Below are 18,994 nucleotides of genomic sequence, written 5' to 3'. Positions count from 1 at the left end.
GCCTGACGGGGTTGGCATGCTGAGGGTCAGGCCTTGATCACATACTTCAGATTCTGGGGCCAGACGGGAACGCGGCCCTCATGCCGTGCGTGGCTGCCATTTCCTGACATTGGTGGGACGTAACCTCTGGGGCATGAACAGGGGCCTTAAAATAACCCCAGCGAGGTGCCGCCCGCACAGGACTTGGGCTCAGCTGTTCTCTGCAAGGACATTCTTTCCACACAGGCTTCTCGGGACCGCACAGCTGGTGGCCGGGGCCGGTGTGGACCGGGCGTCCGGGCAGCCTCGTCTTGAAAGATGCCTCACCATGCTCTCGAATAATATCGTCCCAGATGTGTGCTCATGCACAGCCGTCAGCTCCACTTCCCAAAGTCTCATGCTGTGCAAAGGTCCTGAGGCTGCAAAGGACCCCACACCAGGATCCTCACACCTTCCCCCGTCCTGGAGCCCGGAGTCTGGGGTCAAGGGTCGCAGGGCCGCGCTCCCTCCGGAGGCTCCAGGGGAGGGTCCCTCCTGCCTCTTCCAGCGTCCGGGGCTCCAGGGTCCCCCAGCTGGTGGCCGCCTCCCTCCCGTCTCTGCCTCCGTCCTCACGGGGCTGCTCCTCTGCGTCTGCGTCTCCTCTTCTGTCTCTGATGAGGACGCTGTCCTTGGATTCAGGGCCGCCTCCTCCAGGAAGCCCTCCTCTCCATCCTTGATTCAGGGCCGCCTCCTCCAGGAAGCCCTCCTCTCCAGCCTTGATTCAGGGCCGCCTCCTCCAGGAAGCCCTCCTCTCCATCCTTGATTCAGGGCCGCCTCTCCAGGAAGCCCTCCTCTCCATCCTTCCCTTCATCACACCTGCAAAGACCCTGCTTCTAAATAAGGCCCCATTCTGGATCCAGAACAGGACTTTCCCATGTCAGTGCATTGAATGCTCATCAGAATCCATGCGATGAGGACTATGATGAAGTCAATGTACCCAGGAGGAAACTGAGGCTCAGAGCAGGTGAGTCAGGGCCTTGGCCACCAGGTAGTGACACAGCAGCATGAGCTCTTCCCTTCAGATGAGAGGGGTTTCTGAGCAGCAGAATTCATAGCAGGCACAAAGCAGAAAGGACTCCAGTGTGCACTGATGGGTGATGGATGAACACAATGTGGTCCATGCATACAGTGGAATATTACGCAGCCCCGAACAGGAGTGAAGCCCTGACACAGCTCCATGTGGATGGACCTTGAATACATGATGCTCAGAGACAGAAGCCAGACACAAAAGGACACACAGCACAGGATCCCATTGATAGGAAATGTCCAGAACAGGCAAATCCGCAGATAGAAAGTGGATTATTGGTGCCAGGGGCTGGGGCAGAGGGCTGGGGAGGGACTGCTCACAGGGACAGGGTCTCTTTTTGGGATGATGAGAATGTTCCAGAACTAGACAGAGGTGGTGGTTGCACAACGTTGTGCTTTGTGTCAAACGCCGCTGAATTGTACAGCTGAAAATGGTTAGTTTTATGTTATGTGAATTTTACCTGAATGAAAAAATGTAAATATGAAAAGGCAGAACGGTCGTGCGCAGGAACACGAGTTCTGGGTCACAGACGGGAGGAGCCCGGGGACCGTGGGAGGGACAGACCAGCACTGAAAGGCGGGCCCATCGGGAGGCGACCCGGTACCCCCAGGAGGGAGGCTGGGAGCACGGCACGGGCCCCTGCACAGCCCCTCCTGCCGTCCTGCCCCCCGAGCCGGCCCAGGGGGAGTGTGACGGGTGGGCCGCCGCCTGCGCCCAGTGAGGAACAGCCGGCAGACAGTGAACAGAGGAAAAAGCGCATGCAGCTGGGGTCACAGGGGCCACAGCCAGGGCACTGGGAGGTCACAGAGGTCACCCAGGACCACATCCATGACCAGGTCATGGTGAGGTCACAGAGGTCACCCAGGGCCACGTCCACATCCAGGTCACCGTGAGGTCACACAGGTCACCCAGGGCCACGTCCACGTCCAGGTCACCGTGAGGTCACACAGGTCACCCAGGGCCACGTCCACGTCCAGGTCACCGTGAGGTCACACAGGTCACCCAGGGCCACGTCCACGTCCAGGTCACCGTGAGGTCACGTCTGAGAGCAGATGGGGGGTGGTGGGGTGCAGAGGCCCCCCCGACATCCAGGTCCCCTGCGTCCTGACTGTCCAGCCCCGCGTCCGGGCCCCTAGGGGTCTGCTGGACCGTCCAGCCCACACGAGCACGGAGTCGACCCCCTTTCGCATCTGGGAGGCTGCGGTCGGTCGCCTCCCGTCTGTCAGTGGAGAAATGCGCGCGTCCCTCCCCAGGGCCTGGGGCCTCTGATCCTCCGTCTCCATCGTCTCCCGTTGGGTGAGCAGCGAACAAACCGACTTGCACCCTCAGAGACCCTCAGAAAACCCGCTCCGCACGGGCTCCTCATGAGAAACACGGACCCCGGGCACCATCCTCCCTCAGGACCCCAAACCCCACCGCGTCCCGGGAGCCAGAGACGGAGTCGCCCTGTGTGCTTCCCACCGTCTTCCCCTCCAGGCTGCGAATCGGGCCATTTCCAGCCCCCACTTCTCACGCCCGACGCCCCGGTCGTGCCCTCGGCTCCGATCTCTCACGAGGACGGAGACCCCCGGGTGCCCCCATTTTTTGGCCTAAACGGCGGCTGCGTTTTTCCCGCCTCACGTGCATTCATTCTGCATCCGTGACCCCGTTTGATGCCTTTTCCAGCCGGGAAGGAAATGAGAAGCCAGGACCGCGCGGCCTAATGTGCGTCTCTGCACTTTGGTGAGCAGATGGATCCGACTTCATCACCTCCTTCCATCGCGGGCGCCCGCCGAGCCTGCATTCCCTCCACCGGGATCGCTTCCACGCGCCATCCATCACCCCGACCACAGCGCTGAATATTCAGATTAAATTGGAACTTTTTCCCTATGAATAAGGAATCCGATTCGATTCTCTAATGGACACTGTCTCCGGGGACGGGAAATTGAGTTGAAGGTTGCTGACGGCAACGAAGAAAATTTTATTACCCAAATACAGAATTCTTTTCCTGATCATCAAAACAGGCCAAACGGCGCCGTGGGGAGCCGGGGGGGGGGGGGGGGGAGGATTCAATTAGAGATGAAGACGGTGGAAAAAAGGCGCATTTTTCAACTTACCTCTTATTTCTCGGAACCAGCGGCCGAGGGGAGCGTGTGGGACAAAGAGGGGTTTGTCGGGGCTGCGGGTTGGCTGCCGACGGGTCGGGGAGCAGCCGCGTCGAGTTAGAAGGGGTGGAGATGTGTGCACCGTGCCCGTGTGCAAAAGTCAGACCCCGCCACGGAGCTCTCGAGGCCCCCTCGTACACCCCCGGGCGACAGGGACCCCACATTGGCCATCCTGCCCTTTGGGGCGCTTGGCAGAGGCGCGCGGGAGCCCGTCGCTGGTCCCGCTGCCGTTATTAGTGTCTTAAATGCTGCAGCCAAGCCTCCTCCTCCCCCGTCCTGGAGCCCAGAGTCTGGGGTCAAGGGTCGCAGGGCCGCGCTCCCTCCGCAGGCTCCAGGGGAGGGTCCCTCCTGCCTCTTCCAGCGTCCGGGGCTCCAGGGTACCCGGGCTGGTGGCCGCCTCCCTCCCATCTCTGCCTCCGTCCTCACGGGGCTGCTCCTCTGCGTCTGCGTCTCCTCTTCTGTCTCTGAGGAGGACGCTGTCCTTGGATTCAGGGCCACCTCCTCCAGGAAGCCCTCCTCTCCATCCTTGATTCAGGGCCGCCTCCTCCAGGAAGCCCTCCTCTCCATCCTTGATTCAGGGCCGCCTCCTCCAGGAAGCCCTCCTCTCCATCCTTGATTCAGGGCCGCCTCCTCCAGGAAGCCCTCCTCTCCATCCTGCCCTTCATCACACCTGCAAAGACCCTGCTTCCACACAAGGCCCCATTCACAGGTTGCTCTGGGCTAAATTGTGTCCTCTAAATCCATATGTTGGAGCCCTGACCCCAGGACCTTGGCACATGCCGGGATTTGGAGATGGGTCTTTAAGGACGTGATGGAGGTGAAATGAGGACATGAGGGCGGGTCCTGATGCAGTAGGACTGGGGTCCTGATGAGAAGAGGAGATGAGGACACAGACACGCACAGAGGGACGACCACGTGAGGACACAGGGAGAAGACGCATCCACACGGCAAGGAGAGAGGCCTCAGGAGGGACCGGCCCTGCCCACACCTGGATGTCGGACATCCAGCCTCCAGGACTTGAGACCATCAGGGGTTTGAGCCGCCCCATCTGGGGTCCTTTGTTGTGGCAAATTAACACCAACAGTAAAAGAGACTTCACAGACGTTATTAGATCCGGGTTCTTGCGGTGGGGAGACGGTCCTGAGGAGGTGGGGAAGCCCAATGTCATCGCAAAGCTCCTTCATGAGGGAGACCTGAGGACAGAAGGGGAGACGGGCACGAGATGACAGAAGCAAGGTTGGAGCAACGAGCTGTGAACACAGAGGGGGCAGCCAGGAGCCCAGGAACGCAGGGGCCTCCAGCAGCTGGAACGGGCGAGTGACGGGACCCCCCGCTGGAGCCCCCGAAGGACCCAGCCCCCCGACAGCTTGACTTTACCCCACAGAGTCCGACTTTGGACTTCTGACCCCAGAAGTGCTGGAGAACACGTGTTGTTTGAAGCCCCTGAGTTTGTGTCCATGAGTCCCAGGCACGAACGCACCCTCTGAGGTCCCAGTACCGCCCTCACGGCCGTCTAGACGCTCATGCCCGAAACTGATCTTCCTCTTCACTGCCCCCGACTTACTGGGTCATTTCATTCCCTGGCTTGGAAACCTTCAACGGCTCTGCATTTTATGAGTCAGTCAGTGAACAGTGTGCAACAACCATCTCCAAACGCAGCGGGTAAGATAACAACCTTTTATTCTCAGTGGTGCATCTCCACCACGGCCCACTGTCCATCTCAATTCTCTCACCTGTCTTCGCCAAGGGGATTAAACCTGCACTGGGGGGCTGGCCCGGTGGTGCAGCAGTTCAGTGCACACGTTCTGCTTCGGTGGCCTGGGGTTCGAGGGTTCAGATCCCGGGTGTGGACATGGCACCGCTTGGCAAAAGCCATGCTGTGGTAGGCGTCCCACATATAAAGTACAGGAAGATGGGCATGGATGTTAGCTCAGGGCCAGTCTTCCTCAGCAAAAAAAAAAAAAAAAAAAAAAAGAGGAGGATTGGCAGCAGATGTTGGCTCAAGACTAATCTTCCTCAAAAGAAAAAAGAAAAGAAAAGAAAAGAAAAATACAAACTAAACCCGCACTGGGTCTTCTCCCCCAGGCCGTGTGGTAACGGGCACTTCTGACGGCTTACAAAACCCTGCCACTCATTTTCCACCCGTGACCTTTCCGGGCTGTCCGATATTCTTCCAAAAATCTGCTTGTATCTGCCCCGTTCTTGTCTGAACTCATCTGGGGTTGCTGGGCACACTTCCCGCCTCCAACGTATTGCAAACAAGTTTTATCACAGGTTTCCCCCCAACGTAATGCGGATCCCTATTTTTCCAGCCTCCTGATTTCGTTTACCGTGCACACGGGAAACTCGGAACATGTTTGCCTGACACGGATGCCCTCGCAACAGAAACTCACACCGTCTTCCAAACCAGCTGCCTCTGCTGTGTGTGTCTGCCACACACCCTGCTTTCCAGAATTAATCATCCTTAAAATCTAGGCTTCAACGGCACGGTCTCTACGAGGTGATGCTCCCTCCCTCGGTCTGTCATTTCTTCCTATATTTGTCGCTCTATCACAAACCTTCCACATCGGACTGTGTAACCGCACTTTGAATTACTGAATTATCTAATTATCTAATTGCCCTCTCCCACCCCATTAGACCAGGAAATCTTTGAGATCGCGACCTGCCTGTTATTTATCTATGTCCCCGGGCTTGTAACGCACACTCAGAAGACCCAATAGCCACCAGTTTAATTACGCTGCATTCCAGCACAATAAATAAATTCTAGGTCGATTAAAAGAGACTGATCGAGACGGGCAAGCGGATCGTGAGAAGTCACAGGTCATCACGAGCGTTCGGCCCAAAGCTGTACAAAAACAATAAGAAGCAGACCCAGAACCTACAAAGGGGCAGAATTTCATGGACAGGGACCACATAGACCCACGACCTCTGACCTCCGGAGCCCCCCACAAGCCAGCGATTAAAACGGGCTATTGAACCAAGAAAATAAGCGACGTCTGAAAACGTTCATCGTAAACAGCAAAAAACCACGCGCATGCAGAACCTCCGTAAAAGGTTACATTTGAAGACCCCCCTGGATCTTTTTTTCTTTTTATCATGTAGGATTTTTCTTTTCTTTAGTTTGGTTAGAACGGCTGTGAATTAGTTTCCTTTTTCCTCTTTTTTTCGACACACTTAATTCTTCCTTTAAAGCTTTCGAAATGGGGGCTAACAAACAAAATTATTTTTATCAATTGCCAGGTCCCGTGGCGTTTTACTTAAAATGCGGCAGCTTAGATAGAAAACTTTCAATGGTTTTTTCCCTCCCTTTTTGTCCTGGCTGCAGTGAAACCCTGGCACATGAGGAATGACCATAAAACCGTCTTTGCTGAAAAAAACCTTCAAAGGCCGTTGGAGCCTCGGTGCTCTCGCTGGAAACCCAGCACCGAAAAACACTCTGGTTCTAATCAAGGGGAAAGCGGTGGGCGGGGGTCTGAGATGCATGCGACCCAGAAGGAATGGGGCGCAGGGGTGACAGTGGTTCAAAGGAGACATTCCAGCGACAACAACGGAATATGCAACCTTCAGCAGCGGAACTCGACGGCCGGTGGGCTCGCACACGCCCGTCCCACGTCCTGGGACGTTTCGAGGTTCGGCACGGTGAAAAGAGCAGATCCCCCCACTTTAAAATCGTGCGAAAGGAAGTCTCATCAGGCGACAAACGAAACCAAATGTTGCAAAGGAAATCCATCAGCAATAAAGAGACGCAAATAAAAACAGGGGAGGGGAAGGTCACGCAGGCGGAATTCGTAAACAGCATCATCAGAAAAGAACCCAGACACGGTGCTTTATTGAACTCCTCTCTCCTCGGCTCTCTGGGGAGGAAATGAGTTGAAATCAAACACGTGCACGTTCATGGCTATTCCGGAGTCCGTTTTCATGACAGAAACACGGATTAAACAGAGAAGAAAGAGACCCCCTGAGGCGGAACACACGTGGCAGATATAAACTTGATCCTCTTTTGAAGTCTAGCTGCACAAGCCACGTATGTGCCGCGTTAGGGTCAGCCCAGGACAAGCGAGCTCACAGGGCGCGTTCTCTGGGGCGTCTTCGCTTCCCAGGTCGGAGCGTGCAGTCGGCCACCTGCGGCTCGGGCGAAAGACTGTGCTTCCGAGGGATGGGACGGAGGGGACATGTTGCCTTTTTGAGCAGCTGCAGCCGTGTGACCAGCTTTGAGGGGCCACCTGGGCTGCAGCCGCACGAGCCACCTGGGCTCAGGTGGGCTCAGAAAAGGGACAGCCGTCCCTGGATAACAAGCCCACCCAGCTTCCCCTTTCCCCCCACCCTCATCTCATGCACCGTCCTCCAGAACCTTCCTGGCCCCCTGCACCCTCCTTGTCCCCACCCCCATCCCTCTGGCCACCCCTGGAAGACGGATGGGACGCTCAGAACTTCCATTCCTGCCATCAGCAGCCTCCTGGTCCCGTCTGGGGGCGGGCGGTGCATGCACATCCCAGGCCCCTGGGCCTCACAGCGGCCCTTTGTGCTCCCAGGGCCGGATCTCTGCCCCGCCAGCACAGACTGAAGGTGCATTCTGTGTCCATCCCGCCGTTTATTTCTGTCCCGTTGGCCTCGGCACAAAGATCCACCTTCAGCCTCCCCGCCGTGCCCTGGTGTATAAAAGCCGTCTTGTGCAGGCGCTCGCCAAAGGCCTCTGCCCCCAAACCACACGGATGAATGGAGCAGCGCCCGGCCGCTCATTGAAAGACCCCGAGTGAAAAGCTCATTTGTTCTTTGACAAGATGTCTGTAGGCGATAAACTCAGAGATCTGTACCAAGATTTATGGCTCTCCAGAAACGACAGCCTCGCACACACCAGCGTCTGCTTCCCAATTAGTAGAAAGAACTTTGCAGAATTCCTGCCCGACGAGCATACCCTGGCTTTTATCGCCAGTCAAGAAATACAAACCCAGGCGGCAATCGCTGGACGCACAAAATAAAACCATAGCTCAAGAAAGAAAGCGATCTGGCGAGTCCAGCTATATTTATACTGCAGGCAAGTAGGAGAACCCGGCTCTTAAGACCTCGGAATTACCCCCGACTGGGAGCAAACCCAACCACTTTTTAAATAAACTCAATGGAGAAAAAGAAAATATCTTACCAAAAAAAAAAAAAAAAAGATGAAGACATAAAGGAAAGAGGTGCATGTGCGCAGTGGGCACGATTTATCGATGCTGTTAAAAGCAGAAACTGAAATAAGGGAGCCAGGGGGCCAAAGGTCATTTAAGTCAGTCATTTCACCTCCAAGAGATTTATTATTTTTGCAATTATAAATGCAGTTCATTCTCATCCTCAAAGGCCAGCGCTTAAAGTAGTCGCACACCCCCAAGCCACCATTATTGGTTGATAAATAAAATTAACGTCAACGGGGCCCTCGGCGGTCTCAAGTCACCAGTTTTAACTAAAAACTGCTTCCCCGGGCTCCGCAGCGCGCATGCTCGCTCCGGCGCTCAGCGGGCACGCACTGCGCATGCCCGGCCGCTCCCGGCGGGCACGTACTGCGCATGCTCTCTTGCCGTCCCCCTTCCACGCCGCCGGGCCTCCGCTTCGCTCTCGGCGGACACGCACTGCGCATGCTCGACCCCCTGGCCAGCTGCCTCCCCCCCACCCACCCCCGGCGAGCACGCAGCGCGCATGCTCGCATCCTCGCGGCTGCAAGGTCGCCTCGCCGGCGTGGGCCGCACCCCTAAAAAAGCCTAAAAGCAGAAAATCCTCGAGTGGGGCAGCCGCCCTCCCCCGTCCCCGACCTCGCCCAGCTCCCGGACGCTCCCCGACCCCACCAAAGCCCCCCGGCAGGTCCCCGCGGCAAGGCCCCGGCAGCCCGCCGCCTCTCCAAGCAGGGAGATGTGCGTGGCGACGTGCGCCGCCGTGATGACGTCACGCGTCGCGGTGACGCGCGACGTAGGCGACCATCTTTGGGGGCGCGGCCGGCGCGCCCGTTTTGAAGCTGTCCGGAGCGCTGCCGGCCTCGCAGAGGGCCGGACCCAGAGCGCCTGCGGCTCCGAGGCGCCGCCGTCTCCGCGGACGCCCTCCGGACCGGAGTCTACCCGTGACCCTGGGGCTGACCCCGCCGGGCCGGACTCTACCCGTGACTCCGGGCCGGACCTCGGGCCCGCGACCCCCGCCGACTGGACTGTGCCTTCGCCTCGGGCTCACTCCCGCCGGGCCGCCTCTATCCCTGACCCCGGGGCTGACCCCGCCGGGCCGGACTCTACCCGTGACTCCGGGCCGGACCTCGGGCCCGCGACCCCCGCCGTGCCGGACTCTACCTCTGACCCCGGGGCTGACCCCACCGGGCGGGACTGTGCCTTCGCCCGGGGCTGACCGTGCCGGGCCGGACTCTACCCGTGACTCCGGGCCGGACCTCGGGCCCGCGACCCCCGCCGGGCCGGACTCTACCCCTGACCCCAGGCTGACCCCCGCCGGGCCGGACTTTGCCTTCGCCCCGGGCTGACCCCGCCGGGCCGGACTCTACCCGTGACTCCGGGGCTGAACCCCGCCGGACCGGACCTCGGGCCCGCGACCCCCGCCAATCGGACTGTGCCTTCGCCCCGGGTTGACCCCGCCGGGCCTCCTCTACCTCTAACCCCGGGCCCGCGGCCCCCGCCTTCCCCGGACCCCGCCGAGCCCCGCCCTCCTCCGCTCCGGGGTCTGCAGGCCTCGGTCCCCGGGCCGACCTTGGCCCCGGGCAGGCGGGCGCGCGGTGCCAGAGGCGGGGCCCCTCGTCGGGGAGCGGGGCAGCGCGAGATGCCGCCCGGCAAGGTGCTGCAGCCGGTGCTGAAGATGAAGGTGGACGAGCTGTTCCTGCGCTGGCTCAGCGAGAGCAGCACGCAGGCGATGCTGCAGGACGGCCTGCGGCGCATCCGCGCCCCCGCGGGCCCCGAGCACGGCGCCGGGGACGCCCACCAGCCCGCGCTCCCGTGGGCCGCCCCGGGCGCCGCCTGCAGGCCGCGCGCCAGCCACGGCCCGGGGGTCCCCGCGCTCCCCGCGCTCCCGCTGGGCGCCGCCTCGAGCCCCAGGGCCGCGCCGCACGCGCGCGGGCCTCGTCGGTCCGCAGGGGCCAGAGGAGTAAGTGACACTTCCTTATGCTCACACCTGCCCAGGTGACTCGGGTCGAGGCTGGGTGGTGGCCGAAGCTGGTGGCCGGGTGTCAGGCGTGGCCACGCGGTCGCCTTCGGTCTGTTTCCCCCAAGAAACCCTACATTCCCAAAAGTGTCGTCCTTGAGAGTCCCCAGCTGGGCGTGATCTTGCAGTTTGTTTCAAGTTCTCCGGGTTGGTTTGAGCCACTTGGCAGCGGTTTCTCCTCCTCGCCTTGAACCTAGAGGTTTTGTCCCTGCTTAGTCTGCTTTTGTCCCTAATCTGTCGACAGTCGAGCTGGACAGCCGTGTAAGAAGTCCCTTCTGACGTTTGATACTGTGTCCCCATAACAAAGTGTTGCTGACAGGCGGTCGGTTCACACTGCACACCTGGAATTCTCCTAAACCGGGAAATACTGGAACTTGTGCCGTTTTCCAGCTGGAGCCAGCATCCCAGCAGCATCACTGAGCGCGTGATGAAGCGAGGCTGCGCGTGGCAGTCAGTCCACTGGTTTCCCAACTGAAGCGGACCGGCCGCTAAGGGCACGTTTGGCTCTGAATTCTGGGTGGTTTCTGACACATTCTAAGGGATCTAGGGCATTTTCTCAAAAGTCAGTCCCCGAGGAGAATGGGAAGCTGCCTCCCAGACCCCCTGGGTGAGACCCTCAGATGTGCCCAGGAGGAGGCTGGGCTGGCCCCACAGGGACACGTGGCCCCGGGACCCATGGACACGGAAGCCTGACGCTTCTCAAAGTCTCACCCGGATCCCTCGTTGCACTGAGGCAACCAGATCTGCAAGGAGGGCTGGGGACCAGAGAGCATGCCCCAGCAGTGGCAGTTTCCTCCCTCCCCCGATGGCATCTTACTGGGCGTGCCCATGTCTTACTGCGAGAGCTGCTCGCTGTGTCATTAAATGTGTTTCAGATGCAGGAAGGCAAATCTTGCGTTTCGTGATCCCTGCCTTTGCGAGAATCCCCTTAGGACTGAGGATATTTGCGGGTCAGCTCTGTGCAAGGAGGGCAGCTTGGGTGCACGTGGAAAGGATCTTTGCACAGCAGGCAGTGAGCCGCAAGCAAGCCTGAGCATTCAGAGCAGGGAGAGGTCGTTTCTACTTGGAGACAGACATGTGGAGGGAGTGAGTTGTGGGGTTTGGGGAGTGCACTGAAGTTGGGGGGCAGGGAAGGGGGTAAAGGGAGGACCTTCCGAGGACAGATGTTCAGATGCTGAGAAGATCAGACGTGGAGTCACGCTCAGAGCAGAGCAGAGCAGTCGGATGGCAGGAGGCACACTGATTAGCTGGGACTGTGCTGTGATGGCAGGAACGGGGGACACGGAATTGGGGCTGAGGAGTCTGTGCTTGGTTCCATGGCCGGCTGCTTGGGCATCTGCAGGGTGGGGGCACTGAGATAGACCGGGGTGCAGGGGCTTGAGCTGGTCAGCGGTGGGGGACTACATGGGTGTGAATGATGGAGTCAGCAGGAATTGCCGGCGGAGGCAGGACGAAATGAAAGGTCCCTCTGGTTCGCGGTTTCCCAGACCAGAGAGACTGAGTCAGCGCGAGGAGCCTCTCTTGAGGTTGACCCCGTGATTTCCCCTTAAACGTCCCCGAGTGGTCAGTAAGCAGTGGTCCACCTTGTCTGGCACCCGAAGTCGCCCTGAAACACGTCTTGATGTTTTCGGAGTGTGCTGGCCTGCTTTGGCTGAATTTTGAGACGCGCGTAATCCGGGAGGACCTGTCGGGACGAAATGACGAGAGCTCGTTCCTTTACTCTCCCTAAAGCAGTGTTTGCAAAACTCCATCCCCAGCTGCAGACTCTGCCAGGGAGGGCGGGCCCGGGGGCCCGAGGAAGAGATTGTCACAGTTAGGAAAATGTTTTCAAGCGCACAGACACACAGGACTGAGCGTGAGCCGCCTGGCCAGGCCTTTCCGTCGTCAGCCCGTTTAGGTCCCCAGCGAACAGTCTGAGGAGGCACGTCTCCCGTGAAAACACAGCAGGGTGTGTCCACAATACACCCCAAAATGACTCATAATTCGCGCTGGGGTTGCTGTTTGGTGTCCCCCACCCCAGGAGGTCATGGTGGAGGCGGGGCTTTCTGTGTTTGGCAGACGTCTTCTGTGAAGGGGCACTTGGAAGGTCTCCTTCCCGTCTTTATGGAGGGAAAATGGTAGTTGGGGAGCAGAGAGTGCACACTGAGGCCAGTGTGAGGCCAGTGATACCAACCAGGATGTTAGGCTTGTGAAACCCTTAGCATGCTTTTTTTTTTTTTTTTTTGCTGAAGAAGATTGTCCCTGAGCTAACATCCATGCTGATCTTCCTCTTTTTTTGCTTGAGGAAGATTGTCCCTGAGCTAACATCCGTGCCAGTCTTCCTCTATTTTCTGTGTGGGTTGCTGCCACAGGTGGTGACGAGTGGTGTAGGTCTGCACCTGGGATCCGAACCTGCGAACCCCAGGCCCCCAAAGCAGAGCACACAAACTCAACCACTACACTGCCGGGCCAACCCCCCTAGTGTGCTTTTTAAAGTAAGTTCTTGCAAAGGGAACCGAGAGCTTAATGTGGATGAGCTGCTTCTCCACACACTTAATCACCCAGTGATGACCTGGGAGGGAAAAGGTCAAGGTTCAGGCCGGGGTGCCTCGGTGGACCGTCCACGTTCCCTTCTCTTTGACCCCATCTCGGGACTCAGCCCTGTGTTCCTGCTGATGTGTGGCATCCGACCTTCGTATTTAAAGGAGAACCAAGAAAGGGTGCTCTCCTGAAATGCAGGTTCTTAACTCCGTCTTGCACCCAGTAACTAGTTCAGAACGATGGCCGGGACAGAGCCCAGTTCCCCTACAATTGCACACGTCCCCACAACCTTCTTCCCATGAACCCAGGCTTCAAAAACATCCAATGGGAAAGCAGGTCCATATCGACTTAATGTGCACTTTGGAATTTGGGGGCTTTTGGAAGAAATGGAAAAATCTCTTTGTAATGCAAACATTTTTATTCAATGCAACTACATTTAAATATAAATTAATTTTAGTTACTAATAATTTTAAGCTCAATTTCTAGTCATTAAGTAGGATTAACATGTAGCTGTTGCTCTGTGGTGGGAGGGAACGTGGAGCAGCTACGTCAGGGGAGAACGGTAATAAAAATTCTTAACCTTCTGTTAGCCTGTAGAGTTTCAGTGTCTTTGGTTCGTATGTTTGAGAGAAGAGCCATTACCCTTTGAGGACCCTGTTAAGAGCTGTGCTAATGTGTGTGGGTGACAGGAATCTTTCCTCTGTTACAAGCATCACTAAATAAGGTGTGGCTGTAAAATCTGACATTCTTGAAGCATTCAGGGTGCTATTGACAGATACAGTTTCTGCCACGTTCTTCCATACACTTCCACGTGTTTCGCTCCAATACATGGGAAATTAATTTCAGAGTAATGTTCATACATAAGATGCTATGAGAAAGGTCCTCAATCGTTTTTTGTTTTTTAAGAACTTATAGGAAGTGGGTGAGAGTCATTGAGGCCCCCCTCCTTGGGAGCAGTGGGAAGGGCCAGGGTCCTGGACCAGCCCTCAGGCTCTACCTGGGAGCAGACCCAGCAAGTGTCACCTCCTTCAGCCCTGCAGCCCCCCGGGACCCTGGGAATCAGGAGTGAGGAGAAGCCGGGTGCTCTCTGCGTATCTTGTCCCTACACGCACCTTCCTTTGTTTCCAGCTCAGAAGAGCCTGTGCACCTTCAGGAAGTTCTCGGTTAGTGGTCCTGACCCGGCTCTGGGTGGGTTCCGGCCTCTCCCCGGGTTGGGGGTCCTGACCCGGCTCTGGGTGGGTTCCGGTCCCTCCCTGGGTCAGGGGTCCTGGTTTCTCTCTGTCGTGTGGGTGAGTCCTGGCTTATGAAGGTTGAGGGCATGGCTGGAGAGCACCTGTGGGCTCCCTAACCCTGGCGTATCCTCAGCCTGGCCTTTCCCTGCAGCCCACAGACGGGCTCCCCGGTCCAGCTAGTCCCCTGTGTGGGGTGAGGGGGCATCTGAACAGAGCAGAGGAGGGAGGTGGGGTCGGGCTCCCCCGTCGCAGAGGACAATCCCCAGCAGAGGCCCAGGTGGTGGGCGCTGGGGCAGTCAGAGGTCCGAGTCAGCAGGGACTCAGATACCACCTCTTTCAGCAAATATGTCTTCCAAGGATTTTAGAGACCAATTCCTTTAGATAAAACCAGACACTCCCCTCGCTCTGCCCTCGTTTCCTGATATGACTGCCTAAGATTTAAGTTTGTTTTACTGGTTTTTACATCAATTTTATCAGTAATCGAGGCAATATTGTGGGAAGGGCTCAGGTTGGGGCCAGACTAACAGAGGCTTTCAGAACCTTTCAAGAGCATTTTTTATATATTTCTTTTTTTTAGAGTTATTTTGTTGGGGTTACAACATTGTGTAACTTCAGGTGTACATGATTATATTTCAGTTTCTGTGTAGACGGCATCGCGCTCACCACCAATAGTCTAGCTTTCATCCATCACCATACATATGTGTCCCTTTGCCCACCGCCCACCTCTTCCCCACCAACGCCTTCCCCTTGCTACCCACTCTTCTCTTCTCTTTGTCCATGCGTTAGTTTATCTTCCACATATGCGTGAAGTCGTATGGTGTTTGTTTTCCTCTGTCTGTCTTATTTCGCTTAACATAACACCCCCAAGGTCCATCCGTGTTGTTGAGAAGGGGACGATTTTGTCTTTTTTATGGCTGAGTAGTATTCCATTGTACATCTACACCACATCTTCTTTATCCGGTCATGGGTCGATGGGCACTTGGGTTGCTTTCACATCCTGACTATTGTGAATAATGCTGCAATGAACATAGGGGTGCATGGCTCTGTTTGAATTGCTGATTTCAAGTTCTTTGGATAGATACCCAGTAGTGGGATGGCTGGATCATACGGTATTTCTATTTTTAATTTTTTGAGAAATCTCCATGCTGTTTTCCATAGTGGCTGCATTCCCACCACCAGTGGATGAGGGTTCCCTTTTCTCCACATACTCTCCAACATTGGTTATTTCTCGTCTTGTTAATTACAGCCATTCTGACAGGTGTAAGGTGATATCTCATTGTAGTTTTGATTTGCATTTCCCTGATGATTAGTGATGATGAGCATCTTTTCATGTGCCTGTTGGCATCTCTATATCTTTGGAGAAATCTCTGTTCAGATCCTCTGCCCATCTTTTGATCGGGTTGTGTTTTTTTTGTAGTTCAGTTTTGGGACTTCTTTATTTATTTTAGAGGTTAACCCCTTGTCAGATATATGATTTGCAAATATTTTCTCCCAGTCGGTGGGTTGTCTTTTCGTTTTGTTCGTGGTTTCCTTTGCCTTGCAGAAGCTCTTTAGTCTGACGTAGTCCCATTTGGTTATTGTTTCTTTTGTTTGTCTTGCCTGAAGAGACATGATATTCAAAGGGATGCTGCTAAGACCGATGTCAAAGAGCGTGCTGCCTGTGTTTTCTTCTAGGAGTTTTGTGGTTTCAGGTCTTACCTTCAAGTCTTTGATCCATTTTGAGTTAATTTATGGCGAAAGATAATGGCCTACTTGCATTCTTTTGCATGTGGTGGTCCAGATTTCCCAGCACCGTTTATTGAGGAGACTCTCCTTTGTCCATGTTCTCAGCTCCTGTGTCAGAGATTAGCTGTCCCTAGGTGTGCAGTTTTATTTCTGGGCTGTCAGTTCTATTCCATTGATCTCTTTGTGTGTTTTGTGACAGTACTATGCTGTTTTGATCATGATAGCTTGGTAGTAGATTTTGAAGTCAGGGATTGGCATGCCTCTAGCTCTCTTCTTTTTTCTCAGGATGGTTTTGACTATTTGGGGTCTTTTGTTCCGTGTGAATTTTAAGGTTCTTTATTCTGTTCCTGTGAAGAATGTCATTGGGATTCTGATAGGGATTGCACTGAATCTGTAGATTGCTTTGGGTAGTATGGACATTTTAACCATGTTTGTTCTTCCAATCCATGAGCACAGAATCTCTTTCCATCTCTTTCTGTCACTATCGGTTTCTTTCAACAATGTGTTACGCTATTCAGTGTACAGTGTTTCACCTCCTTGGTTAAATTTATTCGTAGGTATTTTATGCTTTTTGTTGCGATTGTCAATGGGGTTGTATTCTTGAGTTCTCTCTCTGCTGGTTCGTTGTTAGTGTATAGAAGCAGCGCATTTTTGGAAAAGGTCCCGGCAGAGAGAGCTGTAGGGTCTTGTGCTGTGTTGTGAGCATGTGAGGTGCTCGGGGCGCGTGATGAGGTCCTCGTGGCCACCCCAGGACCTGGCAGCGGCTCTCCACCTGGGAGAGCGTCAGAATCCCCTGGAGGGCCCTGAGGACAGGTGGGCGGATGGATGGAGGGCCGTGAGGATGGATGGACAGATGTGAGGCCTGTTAGGACAGCCCGATGGGCGGGCCCTGAGGATGGCTGGATGGGAACGCTGTGAAAACAGCTGGCTGAGCCCCTTCCAGAGTTTCAGTTTTGGGGTCTGGGGTGGTGTGTGGGATTTGCACCCCTAACGTGTTCCCGGGGTCTGGTTGGTTGCTCCTGAGGGCGAGTCCGTTCCAGGCCTACTCCCTGGTCTGCTTCCAGCGCTGTGCCTCAGGCTCTGGGAGGAGGGGGCCTGAGCCTTTCCTATGACCCGCATGCGAGTGGTCCGTGCGGCCTCAATGCTCCTGGGAGTAGGAATGAACCCCTGGGTTAGGCCAGCTGGGAGGGAGACAGTGAGGACGGAGGTGTGCGCCATGTGGGGCAGCGGGCAGGAGAGGGAGGGGTGGCCCTGCAAGCTTGGCGGGAGGAAGGTGCGAGGGCAGTGTGGGTGCTTGGGATCCTGGGCAGGGGCCCCTGGAGCAGCCGCCAGGGAGCACAGGACCGGCCTGTGCCAGCCCGGCTGAGCGGAGTGCAGCTGGGTGCGGGAGGAGGTGGGTGCAGGGCCCCATCGGGAGGTGATGTTTGAAGGTCCCAGGTCCGCTGTGGGGCCATCGTCGCGTCTTGGTGTGTGTGCACCATGCATGTTTAAGGCAGTCCTTCCTAACTCTACAGGACATACATGCAGCGTTGAAATTACTGGACGCTGTCAATTTACTGTTGCAGATAGTCGACTTTGCTTTCCAGAGGCTGTATTTGCATCTGCGTCTCTGCCATCCCTTAGCCTTCTGCGGGGAGACGCTGGCTGTCGGGGCCCCTCATCAGGCCTGCCGCCACAGGGCTCTGAGGCTTCCCCGAGGCGGATGCCTGGGCCGAGGCACCTGCCTCTCCAGCAGCCACGGACGATGGCTACACATCAGCCGCCTGTCCTGCTGTGGAGCACCTGCCTGGTCAGGGAGCTCATCCGGTGCAGGGTGGGCCCCTGTGTCCACGATGTGCAGAGACCCTCAGTGCAGCCCCCTGGGTTTGGTATTGTCACCTGGCTGTCGGAAGTTAGGTGGCTGATTTTTGAAGATGGAGTGCTTTCCCGTTTAGGACCCAAAGGACGAGGAAGGCTGCTCTGCTCTCAGGACTCGCCTGCTCCCGTCTGGCGCCCCCCGTGTCCCTGCACAGCCAGTGTCGGCTGTTCCACTTCCTTCAGCGACGTCTTCTGCACTGACAAGTGGGTCCGTGCCAGCTGCGTTCCCATCTAAGTGGCAGACTGTGACGCTCCCCGACTTTCAGGGCTCGGTCTGTCTTTCCTTCTTGCCTGGGCGAGTCCACGGGTGGCACTGCCGCACTTGTCTCCCCGTCGATGAACCTGGGCTCATTTCCCGTTTCGAGCTGTCTGTTAATCCTGCCGGGGGCCCTTGTGAGTGAGTCTGCATGAGGACCTGCGTTTCCCTTTCTCTCGGGTGGACTCCCGAGGTGGAGGGTCTCTGCATTCCACGCGCTTTTTGGGATCCTCCTGTCCAGCTTTACGTAAAGCCTGCTGAGGCATTGTCTCGGCCCGACCCGTTCATCCTCGGAAGCAGCCCTGCTCCTCCAGGCCTCCAGCAGGAGCGACTCTCATTTTTGAATCTGTTGTTTTTCTCAGCAGTGTTTTCTCTTCGCTGGGCAGCCTTCCCGGAGTGTGCTGTTCTGTTCGATGCTACTGTGAATGGAATTGTCGTCTTAGTTCTAGAAGCACTACTGATTTATCTTTTTAGTCTTGTATCCTGTGAACTTGATGAGTTGACCTCACATGTTAGTTCTAGTAGTCAATCAGAGATGCTGAGGATTTTCCATATATGGGAATAAAAACTCTCTTACTGCTTCCCTCCCGGTCTGTATGCCTGGAACTTCTTTTTTCTTTTTCTTTTCTTTTCTTTTTTTTTTTTTTGCTGAGGAAGATTGGCTCTGGGCGAACGTCTGTGCCCATCCTCCTCTATTTTGTATCTGGAACACCTCCACAGCATGGCTTGATGAAAAATGCATAGGTCCATACCCAGGATCCAAACCAGTGAAGCCCAGGCTGCTGAAGTGGAACGTGCGAACTTAACCACTATGCCACCAGGCCAGCCCCTGTAACTTCTTTTTCTTGCCTGAGCGCTGTGGCTGGGATCGTGGACGTGCCGAGAGCAGACAGCCTCCCTGTGTCCCGTCTTGGGTAGACACCATCTAGTCTTCGTCAAGGATGATATTGGTTATGAGTTTTTCTGTAGACGCTCTTCACCAGATCGAGGAGGTTACCTGATGGTCCTAGGTTGTTGAGAACACTTAACATGAAAAGTCACGTTCCTTCTA

The 18,994-nt window shown here is 56.1% G+C and overlaps 1 protein-coding gene across 1 annotated transcript in view; it reads left to right on the top strand.

Moving 5' to 3' along the window:
• Positions 1-9,097: 9,097 nt before the first annotated feature.
• PPP2R3B (protein phosphatase 2 regulatory subunit B''beta) overlaps positions 9,098-18,994 on the top strand; it is a 53,457-nt gene continuing 43,560 nt past the window's right edge. The window contains exon 1 of the mRNA XM_044768261.2: positions 9,098-10,296. Coding sequence (XP_044624196.2) covers positions 9,976-10,296 — 321 coding nt within the window. The 5' untranslated portion in view covers positions 9,098-9,975. The remainder of the gene's footprint in view (positions 10,297-18,994) is intronic.

Source organism: Equus asinus, chromosome X (assembly GCF_041296235.1).
Source record: "Equus asinus isolate D_3611 breed Donkey chromosome X, EquAss-T2T_v2, whole genome shotgun sequence".
In the NCBI taxonomy this organism is placed as follows: Eukaryota; Metazoa; Chordata; class Mammalia; order Perissodactyla; family Equidae; genus Equus; species Equus asinus.
Note: the sequence above shows the minus strand (reverse complement) of the source record. Positions and strands in the feature narration are given on the sequence as shown.